The sequence below is a fragment of the Ursus arctos genome, unplaced genomic scaffold (assembly GCF_023065955.2).
Source record: "Ursus arctos isolate Adak ecotype North America unplaced genomic scaffold, UrsArc2.0 scaffold_26, whole genome shotgun sequence".
Classification (NCBI taxonomy): domain Eukaryota; kingdom Metazoa; phylum Chordata; class Mammalia; order Carnivora; family Ursidae; genus Ursus; species Ursus arctos.
This window is the reverse complement of record NW_026622941.1, coordinates 4,610,861-4,637,182: the sequence shown is the minus strand read 5'-3', so window position 1 is coordinate 4,637,182 and position 26,322 is coordinate 4,610,861. Positions and strand designations below refer to the sequence as shown.

Genomic DNA, 26,322 nt, shown 5'->3' with positions numbered 1-26,322 from the left:
CTATAGCGCTGTCCAGCTGGGGTGTCATTAATGGCACCAGCAATAATTAGATGGCTATTGTGTGAATCAATGGAGCAACAATTAGTCAAACTATCGAGTCGCAGCCTCTCAGGGCAGAAGGCTTTGATCATGTGTTCAGTCATGAACCCTTCCACAGTAATCTTGCCGAGGAGGGTTTGACCACTGCAGGGGCAGGAACCCCAAGTCTGCTGACTCCATTGCACTGTGTGGAGTTCCTGCGTCATGCTTTGGGGGTTGGATTGTGCGTGTGCTTGCCTGTGTGAGGGGCTCTTTGCTCCTTTGTCGTGTTTTCTTCTGGTGGAGGAGACATGGCTGTTTCTAAGTGACGAAAACACATTTGAAATAAACTTGAAGACCTAGCTTGTGTCATTGAGAAATGCTACCCTCTAAATTAAAAAGAACAAAGCATCCTTTGTGGACCAGAAAAAACACTGGAGAGGGTTTTTGTTTGTTTGGTTGGTTTTTTTCCCTAAAAGAGCAAATTTTCAGCTGATAAAGCAGTATGAATATAGGTTTGGATATGAATCCCCGACACACACATGTACACACCTGCACATATATGCACATGCAAAGTCCCCATCTCTCCCCACACCCACTGCCATCCATTACCCCAAAAGAACCTCAAAGAAGAATATATATTTTACTTAATGTGAAGAGGAGTCACTATTCTTTTGCTAAATTCAAGTAGCATGAAGGCAGGATTCAGAATGGTTGAGCTGGCTAGCGATCTGCCATTTCTGACCCCTGTGGTGGACTTTTGGGATAACCAAACCTCCACAGGCTCCCAGCCCCCTGAACTGCTGTTCTCCACAAAAATCAGCTTCTGCTGCTTCAGCTAATTTTTCATTCACATTGCATTCATTCTCTCACCCCAGGATATGTGTCTTAAATCAACTGCATTGCTTATTTTCTCTGTAGACCTCCCACTCTTGGGACCAGGGGAAAACACTTAGAGAGAGAAGAATCCAGAATAAGTCACAGGTAAACTCCTCCATAGGCATAGCAGCTGTATTCATGAGGCTGGATGCTCATCTCAGGGCTACTGTAGTACCTCCCACCCCAAATGTGAGAAAGAAAAAAAAAGCCCCACAAAAACTTAAAAGGCGACTTACAGTGGATTTTGAAGTCCTTGTATTGTCTGTCTTCAATTGCTACCACGTACAAAGCTGCCCGGTCTGGAAACATAAGCCCTCCAGGTTTCTGTTGATGAATTGTGGGGAAATGGGTCTCGTAATCTATTCACCTGACAAAGACATCACATTTTGAACTGCACATAGAGTCACCAGACAGGCACCCCCTTGCCAGCATTTCTCATTCAGCAGACTGTCACCTTGGCCAGGGTTAGGGTTCGGATGGCAATGCTCAATTTTTATTTGGGAGTGGGGATAATTTGAGGGACCTAGGTGGAGATCAAAGAACAAACAAACTGGGGTAAAGGTAAGTTCAGTGAGGAACAGTAAAAGGTGTTATGACCCTTTAGCCTGGACAAACCAGAGTAAGAAGCATGCTGGGCTCTCTGGCAGCAAAACAAGTCCTAAGTACCTGTTGACCAGAACAGCCTTTTGTCTTGACAACAGAGAATGGGTGTTGATTATAACCAAAGAAGCCAAGGTTAGACCTACAGAACAGTGTGGCAGACATGTTGGACCTGGGTACCATCATTCTGTCCCCTGAAGCAGATCTGGTTTAAGGAGAGTGGTCTGGAGGAGGTGACCTGCTAGCCCAAGCCCTCTCTGGAGTCCTCATGTTCTTCCTAGACTGTCGGCCAGGGGTAGAGCAGCAGGACAGCCAGCAGACCAACAAGGGGACAGCATGCAGGACACTTACCAGCCACTTGTCCCTGGCAAAGATCACCGTGTTGAGCATTGACTCATAGAACAGACAGTAGCCCATCCACTCGCTGATGATGATGTCTACCTTCTCCACAGGCAGCTCCACCTCTTCCACTTTACCCTTAAATATGGTGATGACTGGAAAATAGGAACCCCACGGCCACACTTTGCAGGGACCCTAGCCTGGAACCATGAGCACCCCACATCAGGGCCAGACCTACAGGTTTTAGCCATGTTCTGATTCTGCTTTTAGGATTCGACACACCTCACCCTTCACCAAGCTAGTTATACAAAGAGAACTGCAAACTACTTGCATGTTTTCTCCCTAAAACGTACTGGGCTGTGACTATGTCCTGGCCCTGTGCCAAGCCTGTGATAGGCACCATATCGTGTGATCTTCCCAGCAACTCCATGAAGTAAGCACACTATTATCACTCTCATTTAGAAGTGAGGCTTAAAGGGGTTGAATGGTGGGTGTGGAAGTAGAGACCAGGTATAAAATGCTATGACTCTAACACTCAGATCAGAGTCCCCATCCCATTTTAGACCACCATGATGGTTCAGATCCAAAGGGCAAGGATGTGCACATCCAGAGCTCAACTCCCAGTGGGTTCATGAGGAAGGCAACTTGGTGTCTTGACAAGATCATGGGCTCTGTAGTCAGGGGTTTATGTCCTGATCTCATTATTAACTATATGACTTTGCACAGGTTACTTGACCTAAATGAACTCTGATTCCCCAGAAAACAACCAAGGAAAGTAGTATCTACTTAGTGGGTAGTTGAACTGGAATGATGAAATAGCAAATGTTAAGTGTCAGGCTCATAGCAAGGGCTCAAGAGAAGGTAGACATCATCTGACATTTCCCCTCTTACTGACCAGCTGATGGAGAGGTGAAGGGGAAAAGGCTGGAACCACTCTCCTGCTCTTAGTGACCTCTGCTTGTGAGTCACTTCCTAGACCTTCCTATCCCTCCATGGCAGGAGAAACTTCTTAGTTGCGTTTTTGATCATTTGACATAGTCATACACATAATTTTGGAGTCTCTTTTTGCATTAGTTGCTCTAAAGATCATAGCAAACACTATCTTAGATGCTGCTATGAAATTGACAGGGTGATCTATTGGTTGGCTGATTCCATCTGAACATTTCCTCTGAAAGGATACACATATTCACGTCTGAAATTCTCTTTCTGCACCATCTTCTGAAAAATCACACCATGCCTGAGCTTTGCTGGGAAAATTGAACAATAGCTTGTATTCAGGAGTGAAAAAAAACAAAACAAAACAAAACACTTGTACACACAAAGAGAACACATCTGTGCTGAATCTGAGCTTCATGAAAATGAATTTGGGTTAGAGGCTCCTGGATGACAAAGGGCACACAGGTCACTGGTTTTGTTTCATGTCCTCACATTAGATAATGCAGGTGATGAAGTGCCCATTAGAAGCCTCTAATGATGATTTGCTCTCCAATACCTGGTGTTTAATCAAGTCTTAATCAGATAAGGCCTCTTTCATAAGCAGTCAGAGACTTCGCAGATGCACATTGGTCCTAACCAGTCCAGACTGAGGCCCAGGCTTGTGTGGCCTTCCTGTACGACTCATGAGCCCTGCCCTTAAGCGGTAAGAGCGGGGAGGCCTAGTCGTCTCCAAAAGGTTCGGAAGGGGTGGGAGGAGTAGGTGTCAAAGCTCCGCTTCTCTGCGGGGGGGGGGGGGGGGGGCGGGGGGCCTCCACAAACGCAAGCAAGAGCAGGGCCCGGGATGAACCAAGAGGATACACAAGGGGACAAAGTAAGGGATTTTTGAAAATGCAAAGAGAGTGCCTTATTTCTCATTCTGAAGCAGAGCTGACAAATACATGCCTGACCCACCTGCCTCATTATTTGAGTGCAAAGCCTGGTTTGTCTTACTTTTGCAAATCTTTGTTGTTGTTGAAGAGTAACTGACATATCATATTATATTCATTTCATGTGCACAACACAGTGATTTGACATTGTATACATACATTGCGAACTGATCACGACAAGTCTAGTTACCATCCGTCACCATACAAACTTGATACAAATCATTGACTATATTCCTCATGCGGCGCATTACATCCCCATGACTTATTCATTTTAGAGCTGGAAGTTTGTACCTCTTAATCCCCCTCACCTGTTCCCCACCACCCCTACCCCACCTCTGGCAACAAGCAATCTGTTCTCCGTGTCTCTGAGTCTGGGTTTGGTTTGGTTCGGTTTTGCAGATTCCACTTCTTGGTGAAATCATGCAGTATTTCTCTTTCTCTGTCTGACTTCTTTCACTTACTGTGATGCCCTCAAGGCAGCCTCCCTTTCTTCTCTCTTTGCACATTTCTTGAAGGCTCTTCCCTAATGTCTGCATGTGTATATGGGCTTAGGTCTGCTCCATCTCCTACATTAAATCATGACCTCCACATGGCTCGGGAAGATGCTTTCTCTTGCCCATGGTGCCCCACAGCCTCCACTCTGTGTGCCTAGTACATGGTTCACCGGGCATGATTCTATGGACAGGACTCCAGTAGGACTGCAAGAAGTAGAGATGGACAAGAACTTATAGTCTAGTCTGACAGATGTGTGTGTACAGAACATTCCTGGGGTGTCCCCAGCATGAGTGACTGCTTTCCCTGTTCTCTGCAGTAGCACTCTACCCATTCGTTGCTATATCCTGATCACTATGGGTACAATAAATGATAGGTAGGTAGATAGATGAGAGAGAGAGGGAGAGGGAGAGAGAGATACGCACAGTGGGTCATAGAAAGGCAGAAGGAATCAATTAACCCTATTTAAGAAAAATCAACAGTCTGTGCCTCTGTTCACTTAACATCGCCCTTCTGCATCCAAACATTTCTCGGAGCAGATATAGCCCCAGCTTGGCTTGGTGAGTAGATGGGCCCTTTGTGAAAGGAAGAAGGCAGGCCTCCCTCAGTCCAGTTGTGGACTGGATTTCAGACCCCCTTCATCCCTGTGCTCAGGTGTGTCTCTACCATGCTCGATTTTCACAACCTTCGGCTGGTGTCCTAGAATCAGACAACTTCTGTTTTTGTTCCAGCTGACAACAAACCTTGATCAAACATTTCCTCCCCTTTGGGGCCTCAATTTCCTTATCATGGGGGAAAAAAGGAGGGGGATTGAACCTAAAAGTCTCTAAGATGATCTGCAGTGACAAAATGCCTTGACTCTTCAGATATATATTGAGCATATAAAAGGCATTCTGCAAGGTTTACTGGTAGAAGGTGCTGACACCAGTAAAGAAGCAGTGCCTGCAATGTCCAGTTTGACTCTAATTTGCACCAATTCCTTGAGGCTAACTTTTTTTTTTTTTTTTAAAAAGAGGCCATGTTGTTTCTATGGACCCAAATATAATTGCCCGGCTGAATCCTCAGGGATATTGTTCCTGTTTTCTACAGGCACACCAGCAACCACTTAAACTCCCAGATTCAATTTTCAGTCTGCAGAATGCTACCTCTTGTGGTGGGCTTTATGGCAACTAACTGGGGACTATTGGCCAGTGCAGTGCAGTGGGTTGGCTCCACGAACTGTGTGGGCATCGGAACCTTCTCCACGTCAAGCTTTTTCAAGGGGGATCTTAGCCTCTGATACTCAGGTTCTCAGCAGCTATGGGCTACAGAACCCCACTCCGAATCTGGACCCCACATCACTGACTCTGTGTCAGCTCAAGGTTGCACTGAGGTCCCTCTTTGGAGCTAGTTTTTATTCCATGGAGATGATGGGAAGTTTGTTCCAATAACAGGACCTTGGCTCTTAACTTTGGGAATGATATCATAACTAAGTGCACAACAGGGAGCAATGCACTCCAAACTCTAAATTGGGAGATTCTTCTCCTGTAATTTTAAGTTTGCAAATTAGACATCCAGATTTTTTTTCTTTTTTTGAATTTGTGTTCTTTTTATCTTGACTGTTTATTACAGAAAGCTAGCCAAACTGACTCACAGTTATTCATTTGACTTAAAAAAACAACAAGAACAAATCAGGCCAGCCTGATGTCATCTGGGCCTCCAGCACGTCCATCAGTGTCAACTGACCCCACGGGTCCGAAGTTAGCGGCCTCCCCAGTTTAGACTCTTCTGTTCCCCAGAGTAGATCCTGCGTCACAGAGGAGTGGGCATGAGGGCCATGAGTGCGAGGCAGGGAGCACATTCTGAGACAGGTAGAGCCTCTTTGATGCTACCCCCACTGCAGCACGGCCACTAGCCGCCCCCCAGCTACCTTGCCATGTTGTTCACATGCCTATTTTGGCGACACCCACACCAGCTGCCATACACCCTCCAAGGGCCTGACTTGCTTCCAGGCTATGACTCCTTTTCTTAATTGTCTATTTTAGCTTCCTATTTCCAGGACCTAGCAGAGCACTTGACTCCTCACAAGCATTCAGAAATCATTGCTGAATGAATGAATGGATGAATAAGCAATTTTGAAAAAAGGGTATTTGGGTTCAAAGACAAAAGATCCTCAAACCAGTCCTAATTAGGATAGTAAACAATTACTAGCATTTGAATAGCAGCTTTGCAGAGTTATTTTACTTACATTATTTCTGTAACCCTCACAGGAACCTGTGTGGTTGGTTTTAGTATTCCTTCTGCCTAATGAGAAAACTGGAGTTTAGAGAAATCAAAAGGTAGAGCCAAAAGCAAGGCCTATTGTATAACTTGGTACAAGTCACCAGCCTCCCTGAGGTTCCCTTCCTTCATCCATCAGCAGATATAATATCTGACTTACCTACCTCATGGGATTGTTGTGGACACCAAGCAACTGCTTGGGAATGATGGGGGAAAAGAAATCAGAGAAGGCCAAGGACTGACCCAGTCTTCTCCTGAAGGCTGTTAGTAGGGTGAGGAGAGGTAGAGCCATCATGAGCCCATCAGGGTGGTGGAAGAGGAACCCATCCACCTCCCGGTATCAGCTCTGCCCCAAGGGTCCAAATACATGGATAAACCTCTCTTACAAAGTCAGACCCAGCCCCATTCTTGAGCCAGTAGTGGTGGGACAAAGAGGACAACAACTTTACCCCCAATATCTGGTGAGACTTGGAATACACCCTACAGCCAACAGACCCCATAACTGTAGTGGCAGAGACGAGCCATGGGTGCTTTGTAGCCTCAGTGTAGTAGAAACTTCAATATGGTACCCCCCTTTCCTCCTCAGCCCCCCTTTCACCCGAGAACATAGGGCTTGAGCTTCTGCCTTGCCCCTGGTACATCATCTGCCTGGCTTCGTGTCCTAGCCTGCTCTGGCTCCCTTAAGGACCAAGGGCCTTTTTGCTTAGCTAGAGCACTGAGGTCCTGCTAGCTTTGGCTAGAGACCTTCCCTGGCCAGAGATCCTGCACAGCTGGATCAGGCAGTCAAAACCCTACCAGGACTCACCCCCACCCCAAGTTATCACCCACCACTTAGGACCCTTGGCATGGCGCAGCCGGAGCAGATACCTCATACATTGGCCAGAGGCAGAGAATCGTACGGGCTTGGCCAAGTGGGGCCAGGATGAGGAAGGCAGTCGTATGGGACAGGGTGGTTGAATCAGTGAGAATGTAGATGGCAGCAAAACCTCCCTGAGGCTCCAAACTCAGAAAATCATCCCAGGTGTCACTGCAGCTCACTACCTAGTGCTTACATGGGACAGGCACAAAGTGTCTCCCATCTCAGGGAGCTGGCCTGGGTGGTCCGTCTGCGTGTCACACTCCTGTCCACTCAGCGGTTGGCCTCTTTGGTCCATCAGGTCTATGCCTCAGTGACCTCCCTCCAGAGGCTTCCTCACTTCCGGTACTGTGCTGGTCAGTGTCTAACAACCAGCTCCGGGAGGGGGGCAAAGGTGCTTGCTGGTGTCTATGGTCTAAGTATCTCCACCATCGCTGATTTCTACTCACCCCAGGACGTCCCCCTTGCACAGTTGGGAAGAAAAGTGCAAGGCAGTGTGAGCCGTGTGAGCCGGTCCAGCATGCCATTACGACCCCCCAGTCAGAAGTGGGCACCCCACTTTTCTCAACAACTCCATTGTGTTTTGTTCTAAGACCTGTCACCATTTGTTCACTTGTGTTCATGTCAGTCCTCTCCATGAGATGGTGAGCTTCACCAGAGCAAAGAGCCTGTCTGTTGGGTGTGTGGTTGGTGCCCAGCACCTGGCACGTGGTGTGGAGTGGGGCACGACAATGCCTGAAGGAACGAGTGTGTGAAAACCAGCCCTAAGATTATTAATGGGCTGCTTCACGAACAGTTAGAAACGGGAAGTAGCAATTGCCGGGACTCACTAGTACAGGTTCATTAAAAACAATTATATCTGATTAATCTCAGTTCTTCTTTTGACAGGGTTATTAGTCAAGTTAATAAATGAAATAATAACAACAGCAGCTAACATTTATTGGCTGCTTAGTGCCCACGGGATACCGTCGTGTTTTAGACAGCGGTGTGGTGGTAGATACTGAACAACTGGGGCTCCAGGGGAAGTAGCCCTGGTTTGTAGCATTTGTTGATTTCTGTGGTGTAAATATTCTCATGGTGGTCAGTTTCAAGCCACTAAAGTGACTTCATCCATATCACAAATGTACTGAAAATTTGACAATCCGCCCCCGGGAGGCTATAGGAGCCTGTTTTGGCACACCATGGTTTTGCCTAGTAACGTGGAATTGTCACAATGACCCTATGAGGTATGCTCTGCTATTGTTCCCATTTCACAGATGGGGAAACTGAGGCACAGAAAATAAGGTATCCAAGATCGCAAGCGGAGTGTGAACCAGGAAGCCTGGTCCAGAGTAAATGCTGTTCACCGGCCGCCCTCCCCATGCCAGCAGTGCACCATGTGGGCACTTCTAACGGACTCTGACAAGGCCTTGCCTCCATGGATATGAGATTCACCACTGGCTACTTGGCTGTATTCAAAGGCGCTGATCGAGAGCTGAACGCAGACCAGCCTACAGGCGCTCCCATGCTCACCCCAGGGCGCCCATCACATATGCAGGAACACCAAGCACAGAATGGTGACCCTGGGAAGCCGTGCTCTCGGGAGTCCTAGCAGTTGTAAGGAAGGACCAAATCTACCAGCATGAGGTCTACTATGAATAAAAAGGGGGACTCTCTGTTTGGATTCAAGACACAGATTAGGAGCCACAGCTTGGCAGTAACTCCAACAGACAACAGATACGGGTATGGACAGACAACAGATTGTAGCTGACTCCAGCTCAGCGCCAGATGACGTGCGTTTTCTACCATTGCTAATGGAAGCTGGAGCCATGGTGTCAGCAGCACAGCATCTGGGTCTCTCCAGTAGCTGGTTGGGTTTATTTCTTAGCATGACTCCAAGGGTAAGAGGGGAGATGGTGACTCAAACAAAAGCCAAGGGTGAAAGAAAGGGTGGGGGAGCAGTCGGGGGATGTGGGAGAAGGGCTGCCACCTGAGAAGGAGGCTCAGAGGCCCCAGAGGAAAGAAAGGGAGCGTGGGCAAGGCTGCAGGGAGCAAATGCTTCCCACAGCCATGGCTTGCAGGTGGCTGGTGGCAGGGTCTCTGTCAGGGGCACCTCCAGGACTGCATGACCCCAGGGCACAGGAGGAAACGGGCCGCAGCAGAGAATTCAAGCATCATCTGTGAAAGTCTTGGAGTGTGTGCTCAAGAAAGAGCAAAGTGCCCAAAAGGAGCCACACTTAATGCTTGTTGAGCACCTACTATGCCGGAAGCCCAGCACCGGGCACTCCATGAACACTCTCTCACATCCCCCAGGAACTCCGCAGGCTGTGCAGGGACATAGCTCCTCTCTGGGCAGCAGATGAAGTGACAGGACAAAGCGTCCCTCCTGGGACGTTGCAGAGCTGGCTGTCCATTGCCACTCTGCCGGCTTACGTTAGGCTCAGGCCCCTCCGTCTGTGACACTCCTGCATTAGACGTGCTCAGGTAGAAAAAGAGAGAGGAGAGGAGGGCTGGCTACACTTTCTCCCTTTAGTTTTCTGAGAAATAAATGGTTTCTAATTCTTTTGTTCCTAGAACTATAAAAATTTCATCAGTCCCTGAGCACCTGTGTCAACTTTCACAAACAGACCCAGCTTTTGAGGCATCTCGCCAGCGCACTAGTTTCCTCAGCAGGGAAACAGAGAAAATAGCAGTGCTTAAGTCAAAGAGGAGCCTCCAAGCACGTGAGTGGGCCACGTGTGTGGCAGAACCACATAGCTGCGTGACCACTGCAGGTGGCTTCGTGGAGGTGTGTGTCTCCATGTGGATAAACCCCGCCCCAGGAGCAGCGTGGAGGTGGAGGGGGAGAGGGCTTGATTGATTCTGGGTAGCAGGTATTTTATGTCCCGTGTTGTTATTTATGTCTCCACACCTACACTCCTGAGCCCCACACAATTGGCTGTTGCAACATTTCAAAAGCATTTCCATGGAAGCGTTCATACAGTCAAGCTGTCCTCTCTCGGTACACATGCCAAGGCTGAGTGAGCGGGTGCCACACAGGGGGCCATGGGCGGCCTCCCCGGCTCCACCCGCCTGTTGCTATGCCTGAGAAAGAAGAAGTGGGAACAACGTTGCCTTGTAAGGGCCCCTGGCCCCAGAGTTCCCTCCTCCTCAGTACACTGGATGTGAGGGGTAGGAGAAGGTATGAGGCATGGAGGGGGTGGCTATTTACTGGGGGACAATGGTTTGTCCCTCTTGGGCCTTTGTTCACTAGCACAGAATCAAAAGCCATCAAAATACAGAGCATGGAATGATTCCCTCCTAAAGCCATAAGGTGAGACTGAGCAAACTAGATGTCCAGGCAGCCCCAGGAAGAGGTGTGTGTGCGGCTGCCACAATGGTCCAGTAGGGGGGATTAAAGTTGAGCGGAATGAGGGCAGCCCCACACGGCACATCAGAGTCCTGGTGCAGGAAGCAGGGCATCCTGTGAAGGGGTGGCCTGGGGTGGGAGGGGGAAATCCAAGGGGGCGACAGGGCCTGGTGCAGCGGACTGGAGTCTGAGCAGGGAAATGAGAATGCCCATGCAGGTGTCAGAGCCCAGCACGGGGTGAGAGACACATCTGCATTGGGCAGGAGGTGGGGACAGTGGGAGATGGTGCACATTCGAAGGGATTGATTCAATAAGTAAACATATTAAGAATTGTGGGAGCCAGGTTTTACACTGCCAGAGAAAGGAATCTCCAACACAGGCAGGGAGGAAGTTAGAGCACCCTGGTGGGTGCTGGTTAGAGCCAGGGTATCACGTGAAGTCACACTTGACAGGATGTATAGACAGATTCAGAAACACATGTTATGTAAATGCCTATGCGTACACACACACACACACACACACACACACACACACATCCTCTGGTTCTTTCCACTGAAGCAGCCTGGGGACATCAACGTCCTAAAATCAATGAGCACACTTAGCCCCAGATCCTAGTGTCTAAGGGCCATTGTCCACTAAATGGGCTCAAGACTCCTTGGAGAAATGACTGGTTCTAAAACAAAGCCATGTAAAGTGTAAGATGAGCCTGGAACATTTGTGCCAGAAAATAAGAAAGCTCACAAAAAAATGAAGAAGGAATGTCAAAAGGATGCAGAAGTCAGCTTGAAGGGGGTCCCGTGACCATATTAGGAACAATTTGTGTATCAAAATAAGTATTGATAATAATAGACATAACCTATTGAATAAAATAAGGAATTAATGATAAGGAATGAAACATTTACATGGTTTCAAACTGCCTCCCCCAGAAAATCCCACTAATTACAAAAGGAGAAAGAGCAACTTGACCGTGAAGAAGCCTGGCAGACATTACCTTATCCAGGGATCAAAGTCAATGCTGTCAGTGACAAGACAAATCCAAACTGCATGTCCCCAGGACCGTGCAGGGAGAAGGATACAGCATCTCAGCCAAACCCATTAGGGCAGAAGCATCCCACATCCTCAGATGGAGGGGCATCCTACAGAACTCTGGCCTGCAATCCTCAAGGGTCAAGGTGACAACAGTTGAGAAAGGTCTGGCTGCTCCAGCCTGAAGGCACCAGAGATGCAGCATGTGGTTTAAAAAGGAATCCATTTGCTTTGAAGGATGTTAGTTCGACAAGTGGCCAGCAGAAGTAGGCTCTGAGCGCTTGAGAAGGATCATGTAAGAACGTTAGTCTCCTGATTTTGATGGTCGCAGTGTGGCTATGAAGAGAAACTTGTGGGACACGCATATTCGTGTCTTCAGGGCTGATGGGGCATCATGTCAACAACTTGCTCTCAAAGCATTCAGGAAAAAAAGAGGAACTTGCATCTTTTCTACAAAGTGAAATGTTCTGAGGGTTAAAGGAAAGGAAGGGGAATAAGAAAATTTACAGGCGGCTGAAGCAGAGGAGGGGAAGGGGGGCTCTGAGGTGCGACCAGAGGGCACGATGAGGAGCTGTGAGCTTTCTTTTTCCTGGCAAGCCTTCAGAGCCAAACTGCCCTTTTCTGAGGTCAGGCACTCCTCAGCTAATGTTCTCCCCTCTCCCACTCAGGTCCACCCCACACACTGCTACCAATGGCTGCAGGCAGCTGCCCTCTGCAAGCCAGCGGGTCTACAGTTCTAGATCCCAAGAGCTGGCAGCAAGAAACAGATGAAGAGTAAGGGGGGCTGGGCAGAGCCTCCCTCCAAGGGCAGACATCCCTGCACAAGTGAACCTTTACAGAGGCAGGGAATGGTCTAAATGTCCTTTGAAGGGCATTTAGGGCCCAAGGATGGGACTGAGAGATGTCTGATCAGACATCTATTTGCACCCACCCTCCTCTCCGAAGAGGTTTTAATTTTCATTTCTGGGATTGGCAGCCACTGCTGGGGCTTCCACATCAATGTAAACACACTTCAGGAGAGAGGACAGGAGCAAGAGCCAAGACCGAAGGTTCTGCCCTAGCTCCCCTAACCTCAGCTTCCACATCTGTTAAATGGGGGAAAACCTCCTGTGCTATGGCACAGAGCTGGAGAAAGGGATGTCAGATGAAAACATGTGGACGGCAGGCTGTTTCACCCTTGCAGAGAAAGAATTGGCCAGCTTTCTTTTTCCATCTTTAGTAGGCAAGTAGAGCACTCACCTCTCTTTCCCTTCTGCCCACGTCAGGTACTTTTCTGAGGAGTGTACAAAACAGCTCGCTCCCCTGAGCGAACCAAGAGAGGCTGGACACCAAAGCCAGAAGTCAGGGGTGTCTGAGCAACATTTCCCCTACTCAGGCTGGAAAGAGGCCTCTGGACCTCTGCTTATGGCCCACCCAATACCCCTAACCTTTTGTGCTACTGCTCGCCCATCATTGCCCCCTTCCCTTCCTCATTTCCTGCCTTAAGGAGCTTAGCTTCTATGACCCGTTATTGCAATCAACTTCTGTCTCTCCCGTTAAAGCCCTCATCCAGGCAGCCCTCTTTACACCCAAGCTGGTGAACATGGTAAGGGGAAATTCACTCTCAGACCGAGCGTGATTACTGTCTATCTATGTTGATTCATCTCCAGCAGACGCTGACCACTCCCCAACAATCCCCACTAGTCTTACTACTATTTTTGCCTTTCTCCCTCCTTCTAAAAGACCATTCCATCCCTTCTCATGTCTCTTTTCATCCCCCTCTTCTCTGCCAATGACTGTCTCATTCTTTGAAAAGGAAATGGAAGCAATAAACTAGGGGCTTTCCACTGCCAGCCCACCTCTATCCGGACCCACACTCCCGACTTTCCCTTTGGTTCCTTACTCCAAAGAAAAGGCCAACCACTGAACCTGTGCTCTGAACTCAAGGTCTCGCTCCTGTATCTTTCTCCTGTATCTCCCTCTCTACTGGACAATTGAATCAAACACACTTTTCCATATCTCTAGCCTTAAAAAACAATTCTCTGTCTTGGCCCCACATCCCCCTGTAGCTACAGTTCCACTTTTCTGTTCTCCAGCCCAGCAAGAAGACTTACTTATAGCCTTCCCTTCGCAGTCTGTCCCTAACCTACTCTAACTGGACTTCAGTTCCCCCCACATTGAGTCCGCTCTTGTTTAGAACACCAGTACCTTCCATGGGGCTTGATTCAACAGTCGCTTCTCTGTTCGTACCTTAGTTGATCTCTTAGCATTCCTTACACTTGTCCCTTCCTCCTTCCCTTGGCTTCATGGTACATCTCTCTCCTGAAGGTCCACTAGCCTCACTGGGGTTATCTTCTCTGCCTCTTGCTTGCTCTTTCTCCTCTGCTTGACCTCTAGATGTTAAAAATGTCCCAGCGCCCTATCTTTGGCCCATTTCTTTCTTCCAGCTCTACTTTATCCCTAAGTGATGTCATGCTGTAGCTTCAAATAAAATCCATATGCTGAAGACTCCCACCTGTATATGTCATGCTCTGGCTCTCCCTGGAACTCTAGACTCACATATCCCATCTTACTCAACATGTCTACTGGATGTCCATCTCAAACCTGACATGTGCTGAAGAGAACTTTTGACTCCTTTCTCCCTCCCATCATCCCTAGGAATGCTCTGCTTTCAGTCTCCCACCATCCGTCCATCATTCAAGGCGACAAAATAGCCCTTGCTCCTGTCTTATCATTCCCACATGTATACCATCAGTAGGTCCCCTTGCCTCTAGCCCAAAGTGGTCACCTTTCTTACCTCCACTGCCACCACCCTTGCTACGAGCCATGCCACAGTCCATCTCCTTAGTACTGAAAGAGCCTCTTAATGTGTCTCTGCTTACACTCTTGATTCCTACAACCTATTCTAATCCATACTCCATAGGAACTACTTCTCCCTTGCATAAAATTCTCCAAAATGCCTCCATCATCCTTAGAAAAAAATTCACCTTGGTTTTCCTAGTTTACAAATCCTACATGATCTGGCCCAGCTCAGCACCGGACTTGGGGGCTCAATCTCATCAGGTTGACTGATAAAAGATGCAAGGAGTTCTTTGAATCAGGGACACTTGTGGGTGTGAGTGTGTTCAAGATATATTCCAGGAGGAAGGGCCTGGGAAATGTTGCAATGCATGGGAAAGGAGTGAGGGGAGGAAGGGAAAGGAGAGCACCTTTCTTTATAATCAGACTCCAGCTTGGAGAAGGTCCCACTCCAAAGGGCAGCCTAATTGCCAAGACACCATCAGCAGCAACAGGGCCCATGGGCAGTAGAGGACTGCATTTCTCCAAAGGCAGAGCCGGGGGTCTGCTAGGATGCCCCTGGTTGGCTGATGGGGAAAGGTAGGGCTGGGGGTTGTGGAGAGGGAAAAAGAGGAGGAATAGCTGCCATTTTGCAAAACTCAATAGGATGCCTACAGCTGGGGCCAAGCAGAGGAAATGGTGGCTAAGCCATGGAAGCTGAGCTGGGAATAACGTGCTCTTGGCTGACATGGCTGGGATGGGAAACCTCAGAACCCCATGGGCACAGTCCTGCAAATAGGGCCTCAGCCGGACTCCACCATCCCAAGGCCAAGTGCTCTGTACTCTTCCCTCTTATGTCAGTCTATACCACCCAAACAAGAAAGCACAAGCCCCCTCACCCCCTCCATCCATGGGAAAACACATGGAGGTATGTCTTACTGTTGTCCAAGTGGTTGGCCTTAATGATCTTCTCCGAGTAGTCAGAAATACTGGAACATTCGATCTAGAAAGGGCACAGAACAAAAGAGTGAGGCATAAAAAAGATCACAGCACATCCAGCACTAATTTAACTTATGGAGAAGCTGAGCCTAGAGGGGTACAGTGACCTGCCCACAGCCATACAGTTATTTTGCGGCAGATTGAAAACTACAGTGAACCCTCCTGATCAGAAGGCCAGTGGCTCTTGCATTGAATCTCTTTGCTTTTGCCATGAGGCTGACTTCCAGCCACTGCTTCACAATGGAGGGCCTGGTGTCCAAGTAAGGAGATTCGGAAGGGGCTGGCAGGCTTCCTCCTGGCCAGAGGAGAATGGGATGAGGCTGCATAGCTGCTGTCCTCCTGGGGGAGGACATGGGAAGGCAAGCCACAGCCAGAGCTGCTGTGAGTCTCCAGGGACATGACTCTACCCACTCCCTGATCCCAATTCTCCCTGTTATATGGGGTACATTCCAGGATAGAGAAATGCCACGCCAGGGTCTCAGGGTCAGTCTTGAGATCCATCTCACCGCACAGGTCACACACAAGTTAATTCTCACCCCTTCTGTGATGTCCACCTTTGAGATAATTAATTCTTTTTAATCTACAAGTCTTTCCAAGCTCCCAAAATCTCCTAAGCAAAGGGTCAATATATGTGAGAAATTAGCTGGCCATCAGCTGAGAGCGGGACCTTGTGGAAGTAATGGAATATCCAGCCCCAGCCTGGGGCACATGTTAGGGAAGGACCAGAGGACTGGAGCCAAAGGGACAGCTGCTAAGAGCTGCTCTCACCTCCTTAGCTGCCCCCACAGAGGCTGCCACTCACCTCCACACTCCCGACCCCCCTCAGACTACCCCAGGGCCTCCCAGAGAGTATTTGCATAGGAGAACCCAAGGGGGCTGCCCACAGCCTCCACCAAAACCTTGAGGATGGGTAAGGGTGCCTGCAGGGTCAGGAAGGGTGGCTCCGTCTGAGAAGACAGACCTCAGCCAGGCTCAGAGCCCAACAGGATGGGCCCTTTCCTGGGCTACCAGGCCCCGTGGCCTTTGATCCCACTTTCTGTGGGACTGTGCTCCTCCGATTCCTCTCCCTGCTTGCAACGTTGGTGTCCATCTGCAAGAGGCTGCAGAGTTTCACAGTGAAGAAGGCGCGATGTGGAGCCAGGCAGCCTGGATTCACATCTAGCTTCAGCCACTCTCCAACTGTGCCTCAGTTTCCTCATAAGTGAGGAAACAGTCCCTGTTTTACTTGGTCATTGTGAGGATTAAATAAGCCAAAGCATGTGAACCACTCAGAGCACTGACGGCCCCCAAGCCCCAGCACCAGGGTGGCTTTACAGCTCCCTTTCCTCTTTTCCTGTCTTTGCCCCCTGCTTTCCTTTTCCTTTTCTCTCCCCTCTCTCTCTCACTCTTCCTCGTTCCCTTCTTCTCTCCCTCTCTCCCTCTCTCTCTGGTGAAGAGCAGTGGGTAGAAGGGGGAGCCTAGAACAGGAGAAACTGAAATGAGCCATCAGGAAAGAGGCCCAGCTAAATGTGGGAGCTGTTTATAAAAGAGCTGTGACAGCAGAAGACCAGGAGGCAGACAGATTGGGACAGTTGGCATAGTCACCACAGCTGGAAGGCTCAGAGTGGGTGCCTCCTGACAGCTCCTTAGCTGGAGCCCCTGGCCACTTGGAAGCCAGTGAGGGGCAGCCGGCCTTCCACTGCTCGGCCCTCGGCTACCTATGCCCCAGCTAGACAGGGGCTGAGATGAGTCCTCAGAGATGGTACTGGGAGGTAGGGCAGGGGGATAGCCAGAAAAATCAAGTCCCACCCAGAGGCTCTGTGACCTCATTGAAAGTGGAGTCTGTCCCTTGCTGGAAAGCCTCCCTTTGGGTGAGGAGGGCCCAGTGAAGGAGAGCTGGAAGGTGGAGAGGGGCAGGACTCGACCTGGAGCACCTGGATTGGCCCATCTCCTCAGCTGAATACATCATAGCTTTTCCAGTCAAGTCTGTGGCAGAGATGCCTTGAGGATGGCCCGAGTTTCTAGAAGACCCTCTACATCAAAGGTCCAGGCACTTTCCAAGGCAGGCGTGGAGGAGGAATGCTGTCCCTGCTACAGACTCAGGGACAGGCCTCCGAGGCTGAGTGGGGGTGGCCAAGGGGATGTGGAGGACTCTGGGGTTGTGAGCACAGGCTAGAGGACCACACAGCTAAATGCACAGAGAATGAAGCCACACCGAAATCTGCTCGGCTCCCATGGGCCTCTGCAAACAGCTGTCTTGTGCGCACGCTGGGAGCTTAATTGTAGTGTGTCTTAAATTTTGATCAAGACCAATTCCCATATTCCAGCTTTGGACCCTCTGCAGTTTTCAAACATCAGCCAGCCACTCAAGAACTCTTCTTTTTCACAGTTTCTTCCCAGCTCCAGACCCCCAGCCTCGCTGTCATCAAGCAGTGCACAGCTGTGTAGTGGGAGCCAGAGCCAGGCTGGGAGCCTTCTCAGAGGGTCAGCCTGCATTTCTGTCTGGAGGGACTGCAGCAGCCAGAGCAGCAGAATTAAACCTACCAACTTGCCCTTTAAAGAACAAAGGAAGGAGATTGTCTTTTTATTATCCCCCAAGGACCTCATCCCAACTATATTAATATTAGACACGAAGCATTGGTCATATGCCAGGCCCTGTTCTAAGCACTTTACATATGTATTAAACTCATTTATTCTTCACAGTCACCCCATGGGCAAGATATTGGTGTTATGGCCATTTTATAGATGGGGACACCGAGGTGCAGAAGTGAATTGCCCATACTCGCACAGAGCAGAGATTCAAGCCAAAGCTCACACACATAACCACACTGCACTGTTTCTCAAGCTGAGGGTAGGACTAAGCGCTCCAAGGTAATGACGACACCGGAATGATTTCTGGAAAGTTAAAAATCCTCGGTAAATGTCAGCATTCGTCAGGGCAAAAAGCCAGAAGCAATGCCTGAGTGACAGGGAGCCATGCGAGCTTGCCCCACCTCCTGAGAGTCACGCTTGATTTTCCCTACTTCTCCTCGAGGGTGTGGCCCCAGCAAGGGATGGACCTGGATTTGTACTTGGAGGAAGGGCAGGAGAAGGTAGGAGGCAGGGGCTGGCTTTACAGAAGCCAACAGGAGGGAGGGAGTGGCATGCTCACCCCAAACACTTTCTTGGCCCCCGCTTTGGCAGCAAACATGGAAAGGATCCCGGTACCACTCCCAACGTCCAGCACCACTTTGTCCTTGAACACGTGTTTATTGTGGTACATGGAGTTCCGGTAGGTGAGTGTCCGCACCTCATCCTTCAGCATTTCCTGTGGAAGGAAAGGAAAGGCAATGTCAATGTATTTAAGCCACCTGGGAGTACACCGAGGTCATGTGCCAGGACTGTCCTGCCAAATATTTCAAGAATCTCGATGATGGGGGTGCCTGGCTGGCTCAGTCACTGGAGCATGTGACTCTTGATCTTGGGATCATGAGTTTGAGCCCCATGTTGGGTGTAGAAGTTGCTTAAAAATAAAAAAAAAACCCTCAATGATGTCATTAGGCCAAGCTGTAGGAGAGTATTGTAGGGTGGATGGAGTAGGGGCTTCCTGCACACTTAATAAACAACTGCAGCCTTAAAACTCTACCCAAGAAAGATAATTTTGTGCTCTAAAAGGAGAAACCCATGTCCAGCCCCGGGAAAACCTCCATCTACCAAAGAACAAAAGGAAAGATCAGTGTGATGCAACTTGAAGGATTTAAGTTAAACCTGAAGCAGAATCTTCTGCCACCATGAGAGAATTGTCATCCAACAGGTTATTAGAGGAGACTTTGTGGTCCATGTGTGAGTGTGTGTGCATACCTTTTTTGTTTGCTTTTTTTAAAGAATGGAAAACATATTTCTTTGCCCACCATTATTTAAGTGATTTGTGGCCAAAAAGAAAGTAGGCTACCCCTTACAACTGTCTCCAGCCTAAGGAGAACATGATTAATCTGTGTATGTCCATTCATCTTTGTCCATTCAAGCTATAAGCAAACACATCTTTTTTTTGAGAGAGAGAGAGAAAGGGAGAGAGCAGGGTGGGGGGTGGAGGCAGTGGGAGAGGGAGAGGGAGAGAGAGAATCTTAAGCAGGATCCATATCTGACATAAGGCTCAATCTCACAAACCTGACATCATGACCTGAGCCAAAATCAAGAGTTGGACACAACCGACTGAGCCACCCAGGCACCCCAAATGTTTCTGACTAATTCATCACCAATAGTATTGGGATTATAGTATAATTTTAGTATAGTGTTTAGTATAACTTGCATACAATAAAAAGCACAAATTTTAAATGCGTGGTTAGGTGTTAAGAGTTTGGTTTTTTTGTTTAAATTCAGTTAGCCAACATATAGCACATCATTAGTTTCATACGTAGTGTTCAATAATTTATCAGTTGTGTATAACACCCAGTGCTCATCACATCACGTGCCTTCCTAGGCCTAAGAGTTTTGAAAAATATATACCTGTGTAACCACCACTTGAACAACCAATCAAGATATAGAGCATCGCCATCCCCTAGGGAGTCCATTAAGGACTTTAAGCCCCTTGGCAATCAATCCCCACCACCACCCAGGGGATCAATCATCCAACGTCTATCACTAAAGCGTCCTTCTGCCTTCATATAAATTGAATCATACGGTATGTACACTTTTGCGTCTGGCTTCCTTTGCTCAGCATTAGGTTTTTGAGATTCATCTAGTTTCCTGCACATATCCAAGGTTTGTTCCTTTCTTCTTGTTCTTGTTGTCGACTAGTATCCATTGTATGGACGTTTACCCATTCACTTGTCGACGGGTATTTGGATTGGTACAAATAAGGCAGGTACAAACCTTGTTGTATAAGTATATTTGAGGATATGTTCTCATTTTCCTTGGGTAAATACCTAGAAATGGGTAAGCTGGTAGATGTTTAATTTCGTAAGACATTGCCAGTTTTCCAAAATAGACGCTCTAGTTCATGATCCCACCAGCAATGCATGAGCTCTCAAGCTGCTTCACATGCCAGCAACTTAGTATTATCACTTCTTAAAATGTTATTCGTTCTTGTAGATATGAGCTGTATCTCATGGCAGTTTTAATTGCATTTCCCTGATATCTATTGATGTAGATAACTTTTTCATATGCTTATTGGCTATTCATATAAATCTTCTATGATGTGTCTGTTTGAGTCTTTTGTCCATTTTTTTCTTGACCTATTTGTCTTTTCCTTATTGAATTGTAGGAATTTATATATTCCGGAAACAAATCCTTTGTCAGACATGTGTATTGCGAATATCTTCTTCCAATCTGAGATTTGCCTTTTCATTTTCTTGATGTTGTCTTTTGAAAAGCAGTTTTTAGTTTTGATAAAAGACAAGTTTTTAGGTGTTTTTTTTAAATGAGTAGAATTTTTTTGTGTCCTGCCTTATCTTTGTCTACCCCAAGGTCACAAAGGTAATCATCTATGTTTTCTTCCAGAAGTTTTATAGTTATGGCTTTTACTTTTCTATGATTCACAGCAAATTAATTTTTTTCATATGGTGTAAATTAGGGATGTGAGTTCATTTCTTTATACAAAACAGATGATGTAAGCACCATTTGTAAAATAGACTATCATTTCCTCCATTGAATTACTTTGCCATCCTTGTCAAAGATCAATTAACTATATATTTGCAGCTGTTCCATTATTATACCAATTCAACACTAACCTGATTACTGTAGCTTTATATTAATTTTGAAATAGTGTGAGTCCTAGTTCTTCTTTTACAAGGTCTATTTTAGATGCTATGCATTTCCATATACGTTTTCGAGTCTGCTTATTAATTCACAGAGAACAGCCCCCTGGAGTTGATTGGAATTGCTTTGAACCTATAAATCAACTTGGAGAGAATTGATATCCAAGAACACTGACACAGACTTTCATCTATTTAGGTCTTCTTTAATTTCTCTCTGCAATGTTTTATGGATTTTAGAAGTCTTGCATTTCTTTCATTAAATTTTTTCTCAACTATTTTACTTTATGGTACTGTATATGGTATCTTAAATTTTCATTTTTCCAATTGTTTTATGTCAGTCTACATACTGACCTTGTGTTTTGCAGGCTTGCTCCCATCACATATTAATTGTAGTATGATTTTTTTGTAGATTCCTTTGTTTTTCTATGTAAAAAATCTTGTCACTTGTGAATTAAGACAATTGTACTTCTTTTTTCCTATCTGTATGCCTTATATTTTTTGTTCTTTCCTTTTGTTTCACTGACTGGCAAGGACTGCCATGCAATAAAACATTGAATAAAATAGGAGAAGACAGGCATTCTCTCTTTGTTCCAATAATATAAATGTCACCATTGAGTATAGTGTTAGCTGTGGGCTTTCTATAAATGTCTTTTATCAGATGAAGACGTTCTTTTCTATTTATAATTTGCTGAGAGCTTTTATCATGATTGGCATTGAATTCTGTCACATGATTTTTCTACATTTATTGAAATGGTATGTGACTTTTCTCCTTTATTCTGATAGTATGTTGAACTCCATAGATTGGTTTCAAGTGCTGAACCAACACTTTGTCTTGGTGTATTATCTTTTTTAAATAGTGCTGGGTTTTATTTACTAGTATTCTGTTGCAAATGTTTCTGTCTATATTTATGAGAGATGTTAATCTGTAATTCCCTCTTACTTCTCTGGTAATAAGTTATGCTGACTGAGTTCATCACACAAGTTAGAAAGTGTTCTCTCATATACTTTCTGAAAAAGTTTGTGTGAGATTGGTATTTTTCTTCTTTAAATATTTGACATATAATTCACCAGTAAAACTGTCTGGGCCTGGAGTTCTTTTTGTGGGAAGATTCAATTTTCCAATAGATAGAGGGCTGTTTTAGTTTTCCATGCATTCTTACATCAATTCTGACAAACTGTTTTTCTAAGGAATTTATCCATTTCAGCTAAGAGATCAAATTTATGGGAATAACATTGTCATAATATTCTCAAGTTACCTCCCAAATGCTTATATGATCTGTACTGATGTCCTTGTCTTCATTTATGATACTATAATCTGTATTTCATCTGACTTTTTCTTGATCAGTCTATCTAGGGGTTATCAATCTAATTAGTCTTTTCAAAAACTAACTTTTAGTTTTGTTGATTTTCTATATTTTTTATGTCTACTTCATTGATTTGTGCTCTCATCCTTATTATTCGCTTTTTCAAATTTACTTGGGTTTTATTTGTTTTCTCTGCTTCATAAAGTAGAAGCTTTGATCATTGATTTTGTACCTTGCTTTTCGTCTAATACAAGCATTTAAAGTTTTAAGTTTCTGGGGTACCTGGGTAACTCAGTTGGTTAAGCATTCAACTCCTGATGTCAGCTCAGGTCATGATCTCAGGATCATGAGATTGAGCCCTGCATCAGGCTCCACACGGAGCGTGGAGCCTCCTTAAGATTCTCTCTCTCCTTCTCCCTCTGCCCCTTCCCACTGTCTAGAAATAAATAAATAAATAAATAAATAAATAAATAAATAAATAATAAATTAGAAATTTCCCTCTAAGTTTTGCTCTAATTACATCCCACAAACTTCCATGTGTCTGTTTCTTAGTTCAGACTGCAATAACAAAATACCCTAGACGGGGTGGCTTAGAAAACAAACATTTATTTCTCACAGTTCTGGAGGCTAGAAAGTCCAAGATCAAGGTGCCAGCAGATCCATTATCTGGGGAGGGCCTGCTTCATGGTTTGCAGATGGTCATCTTTTCTTTGTATCCTCACGTGGTGGAGAGCAGAGTGAAAAAGCAAGCCCTCATGTCTCTTTTTATTGTTTCAAGATTCTAGAATACATTATTAATTTATTTGGCTGAGAGAGGGATAGATTATCTAATAAATGATGCTGCAGTGCCTAATGATCTCTGTGAAAATATGGCTGGACCATAACCTCACAGGATATAGACCATTACTTAAATATTAAATATTTTTTTAAAAATAAAGACAAATAAATACTTAAATATGGGGGGAAAGTGACTCATGAAGAGGTATGATATACACCAAAAAAATTACATCGTATTTCTCATTTATATAGATTGAATCCTGGGGAATATGTATAGGATTGTGTATTAAGCCTGGGGGATCAACATGGAAGGAATGTAAAGTTGGATGGGGCCAAGTTTATTGATATGGGCTCACTAAGCAGAGATTCTGGGTTCACCGTTTTTGTTTGGAGGCTTAGAATGCCTGTAACAGTTGGTTTGTTTGAGTAGCTGAAACATGGACCCAAGGTGAGCCCCCACTAAATGAAGTTGAAATGCTAGAACTTCCTTGGTATGCTGAAGAGAAAGGTATCCAAAGGCTTAGAAGATTGGAATATTAGAGTGCATTTGTCATATGAGACCTACTCACCAACATCAGAGAACAGACCTTTTACCACAGCTGTGAAAAATAAGTTTGCAAGAGGTGTACAGCATCCTTGAAGAACTCTGGTTGCTCTTCTCTATAGGTCTGAAATTACAGTGGGAACTGCTGCCATCGAACTGAGATCCCTAATTGCAATGGGAATAATAGCAAACTGGGATTCTGGGGAGGCATAGGTCAAATCACAGCACCTAATCACCATATATTAGGTGGCTGTGACTACTGCAAAGGACTTGGGAGCCAAAGCAGTATTCAGAACTCTGACCTGCAGAGACCTATGGTGCTGGCCATAGGTCTCTAGAAAAGAGATCACTGAGTGTCTAGAAAAGAAATAGCTAGGAAGCATACTGAATTCTTACTCAATCTGTTTAACAGAAAAATTATAGGTCTAGTGAACAGAGATCGGGTTTGAATCACCAAATCTAGAGTCACACTGTTCAACTCATTCCCAGACTTGTGCCAGTTAACAGACCCAGAACTCTTGAATGAAGGAAAGGACATGTTCCATGAAGAAAAACCCTGTTACAGTACCAAAAATGGATACTGTTAATCTTTCTTCCAGTCTTCACCAACAGGACCTGCAGCCATTACCACATTACAGTGTGACTACATTGGAGAAAGGAAAATAAATCAATTTTTGAGGATTATTGGACACTGGCTCTGATCTGACACTAATTCCAGGAGACCCATTTGTCCAGGAGACAAATTCCGGGAGATCCACGTCCCCAGTCAAGTGGCCTGTTTGCCTGTGAGAAAACAGAGATGGATCTTGGAGAATGACTATAGATTATCATGAACATAATCAGGTGGTGATTCCAATTACAGCAGCTGTTCCAGATGTCATTTTATTGTTTGAGAAAATCAGTACAGAGGGTTGCTGGTTTGTTGTTGTTATCAATTTTAGAAATTGATCCACCTATATTTCTTCAAATCACAGCTCCCATACTTTTGAGGTCTTTAACCCAGAGCATCATTTAGCCGCTGTGTGTCAATTTCCCCTTCTGGAAAATGGAATGATAATAGTACCTACTTCGTAGGGTTGTCCTCATAATTAAATAAATGAAGTCAAGTGTTATAAAAGTGTTAGCTCTGGCTCTTTGTGACTACTGTCACCATTTTCATCCATGCAAGGAAACAGTTGAAGGTGAGCAATAATTGAGGAATGGAGGCAAAGTAGTGGCAAAGTTTTCAGAGATTTGTCTGCCATAGCCATAGTTGGAAGTCCTTACTGCCTGTCTTGATGGAATTAGATTGGCCCAGTGCCTCTGCAGATTCTGTTGTTGCTAAAGGGGAACTTTCCAGATGCCCGCCTTTAATTCAATGCCTTCTGTCACTTCTTTGACCCCTTCCTTCCTCTAAAGCTCCAGACCACAAGAGTTTGGTCCAAAGGTACAAGTCCTAGAGAAGAGTTGTGACTTAGCAAGGCTTCCCCTGCTCAACCCACCAAAAGAGAGGCTCTCTCCTGTTCCTTCACCCCTACCTTAATCATTCCTAGGAGAGAAAAGCCCAAAGAAGTCTCCAGACATTTCAGACAAGAGCATGCCACTCTTCGTTGAAAACAATTCCCAGCCCCCAGCTGTGGATGCCTTTGCCTCCCAGCTTCCCTGCCTATTAAACACATGACAGTACATTGACTAATTGCTGGGAAATGAGGCCCTGAAGACTCTATTTCAAAAGAAACTGCAGCAAGATTGTCAAAAGAAGAGAGCTGGCCGGGAGTGGGATCAGCGTCCAGGGCTGGGGGGCGGGAACACAGCCTCACTGGTAGGGATTCTTCTGGCAGCTGAGGAACCTAGCCCAGGGGCCGACTGTCAAAGATCCTGGGAATTCAGAGCTGGGATTTGGGAGGTCATGGATCTGGCCCTCTCCCCTCTGAGCAGAAGCCTCAGTAAGGACACATCTGTCATTTCCTCTCCTATTCAAGATTCCTTCTTCTCAGAGACGCCCTCTAACAGCTTGGCCATGGGATGGAAGAACAGAAGTGTCCAGAATCACCTCTTACTGTGCCCTCCAGCCCCCCAGGGGTGCCATCCCCCAAATTCCACACTTCTTGTTTGTATTTACAGACTAATCAAACCCAATCCTTCCCGCACCATGTTTCCTAAACACTCACTGATCACTATTAATCAGCAAGCTGACAGTGCTGCTGCCCACCCCTGTGAGCATCTTGTTAATGATGGGAGAAGACTGCCAAATGGCCAGCTCGACCCCGGATGGTGAGGAACAGGTCTTGTCCAGACTGAGACGGCAAAGGCATCGCCACGAGCTGTCTGGCATAGAACAGAGATCCCTGGTGCTTGATAATGAGAAACAAGCAGGCCCTGTCTCTGCAAAGAACAATGTTCAGAGTCCATTCACATGCCCCCCCCTCACCTTTTTTATAGCAGATGATCTTGGAGATCAAATAGGGTGGAGGGAAACCTCAAGGGTGAAGGAAGGCTAGGTAGCTGCCCCTACACTGAAGACCTATGCCTTTGCCCAGAAGCCAGATCTAGAGATGGATGGCCTACAGCAGCAGGAGGGATTTAAGT

At 46.4% G+C, this 26,322-nt stretch overlaps 1 protein-coding gene across 1 annotated transcript in view; it reads right to left on the bottom strand.

The window, feature by feature from the left end:
* PRMT8 (protein arginine methyltransferase 8) overlaps positions 1 to 26,322 on the bottom strand; it is a 90,814-nt gene that overhangs the window by 21,942 nt on the left and 42,550 nt on the right. The window contains exons 3-6 of the mRNA XM_044385389.3: positions 18,546 to 18,701; positions 15,356 to 15,419; positions 1,849 to 1,991; positions 1,134 to 1,221 (exon numbers count right to left, since the gene is read on the bottom strand). Coding sequence (XP_044241324.1) covers positions 1,134 to 1,221; positions 1,849 to 1,991; positions 15,356 to 15,419; positions 18,546 to 18,701 — 451 coding nt within the window. The remainder of the gene's footprint in view (positions 1 to 1,133; positions 1,222 to 1,848; positions 1,992 to 15,355; positions 15,420 to 18,545; positions 18,702 to 26,322) is intronic.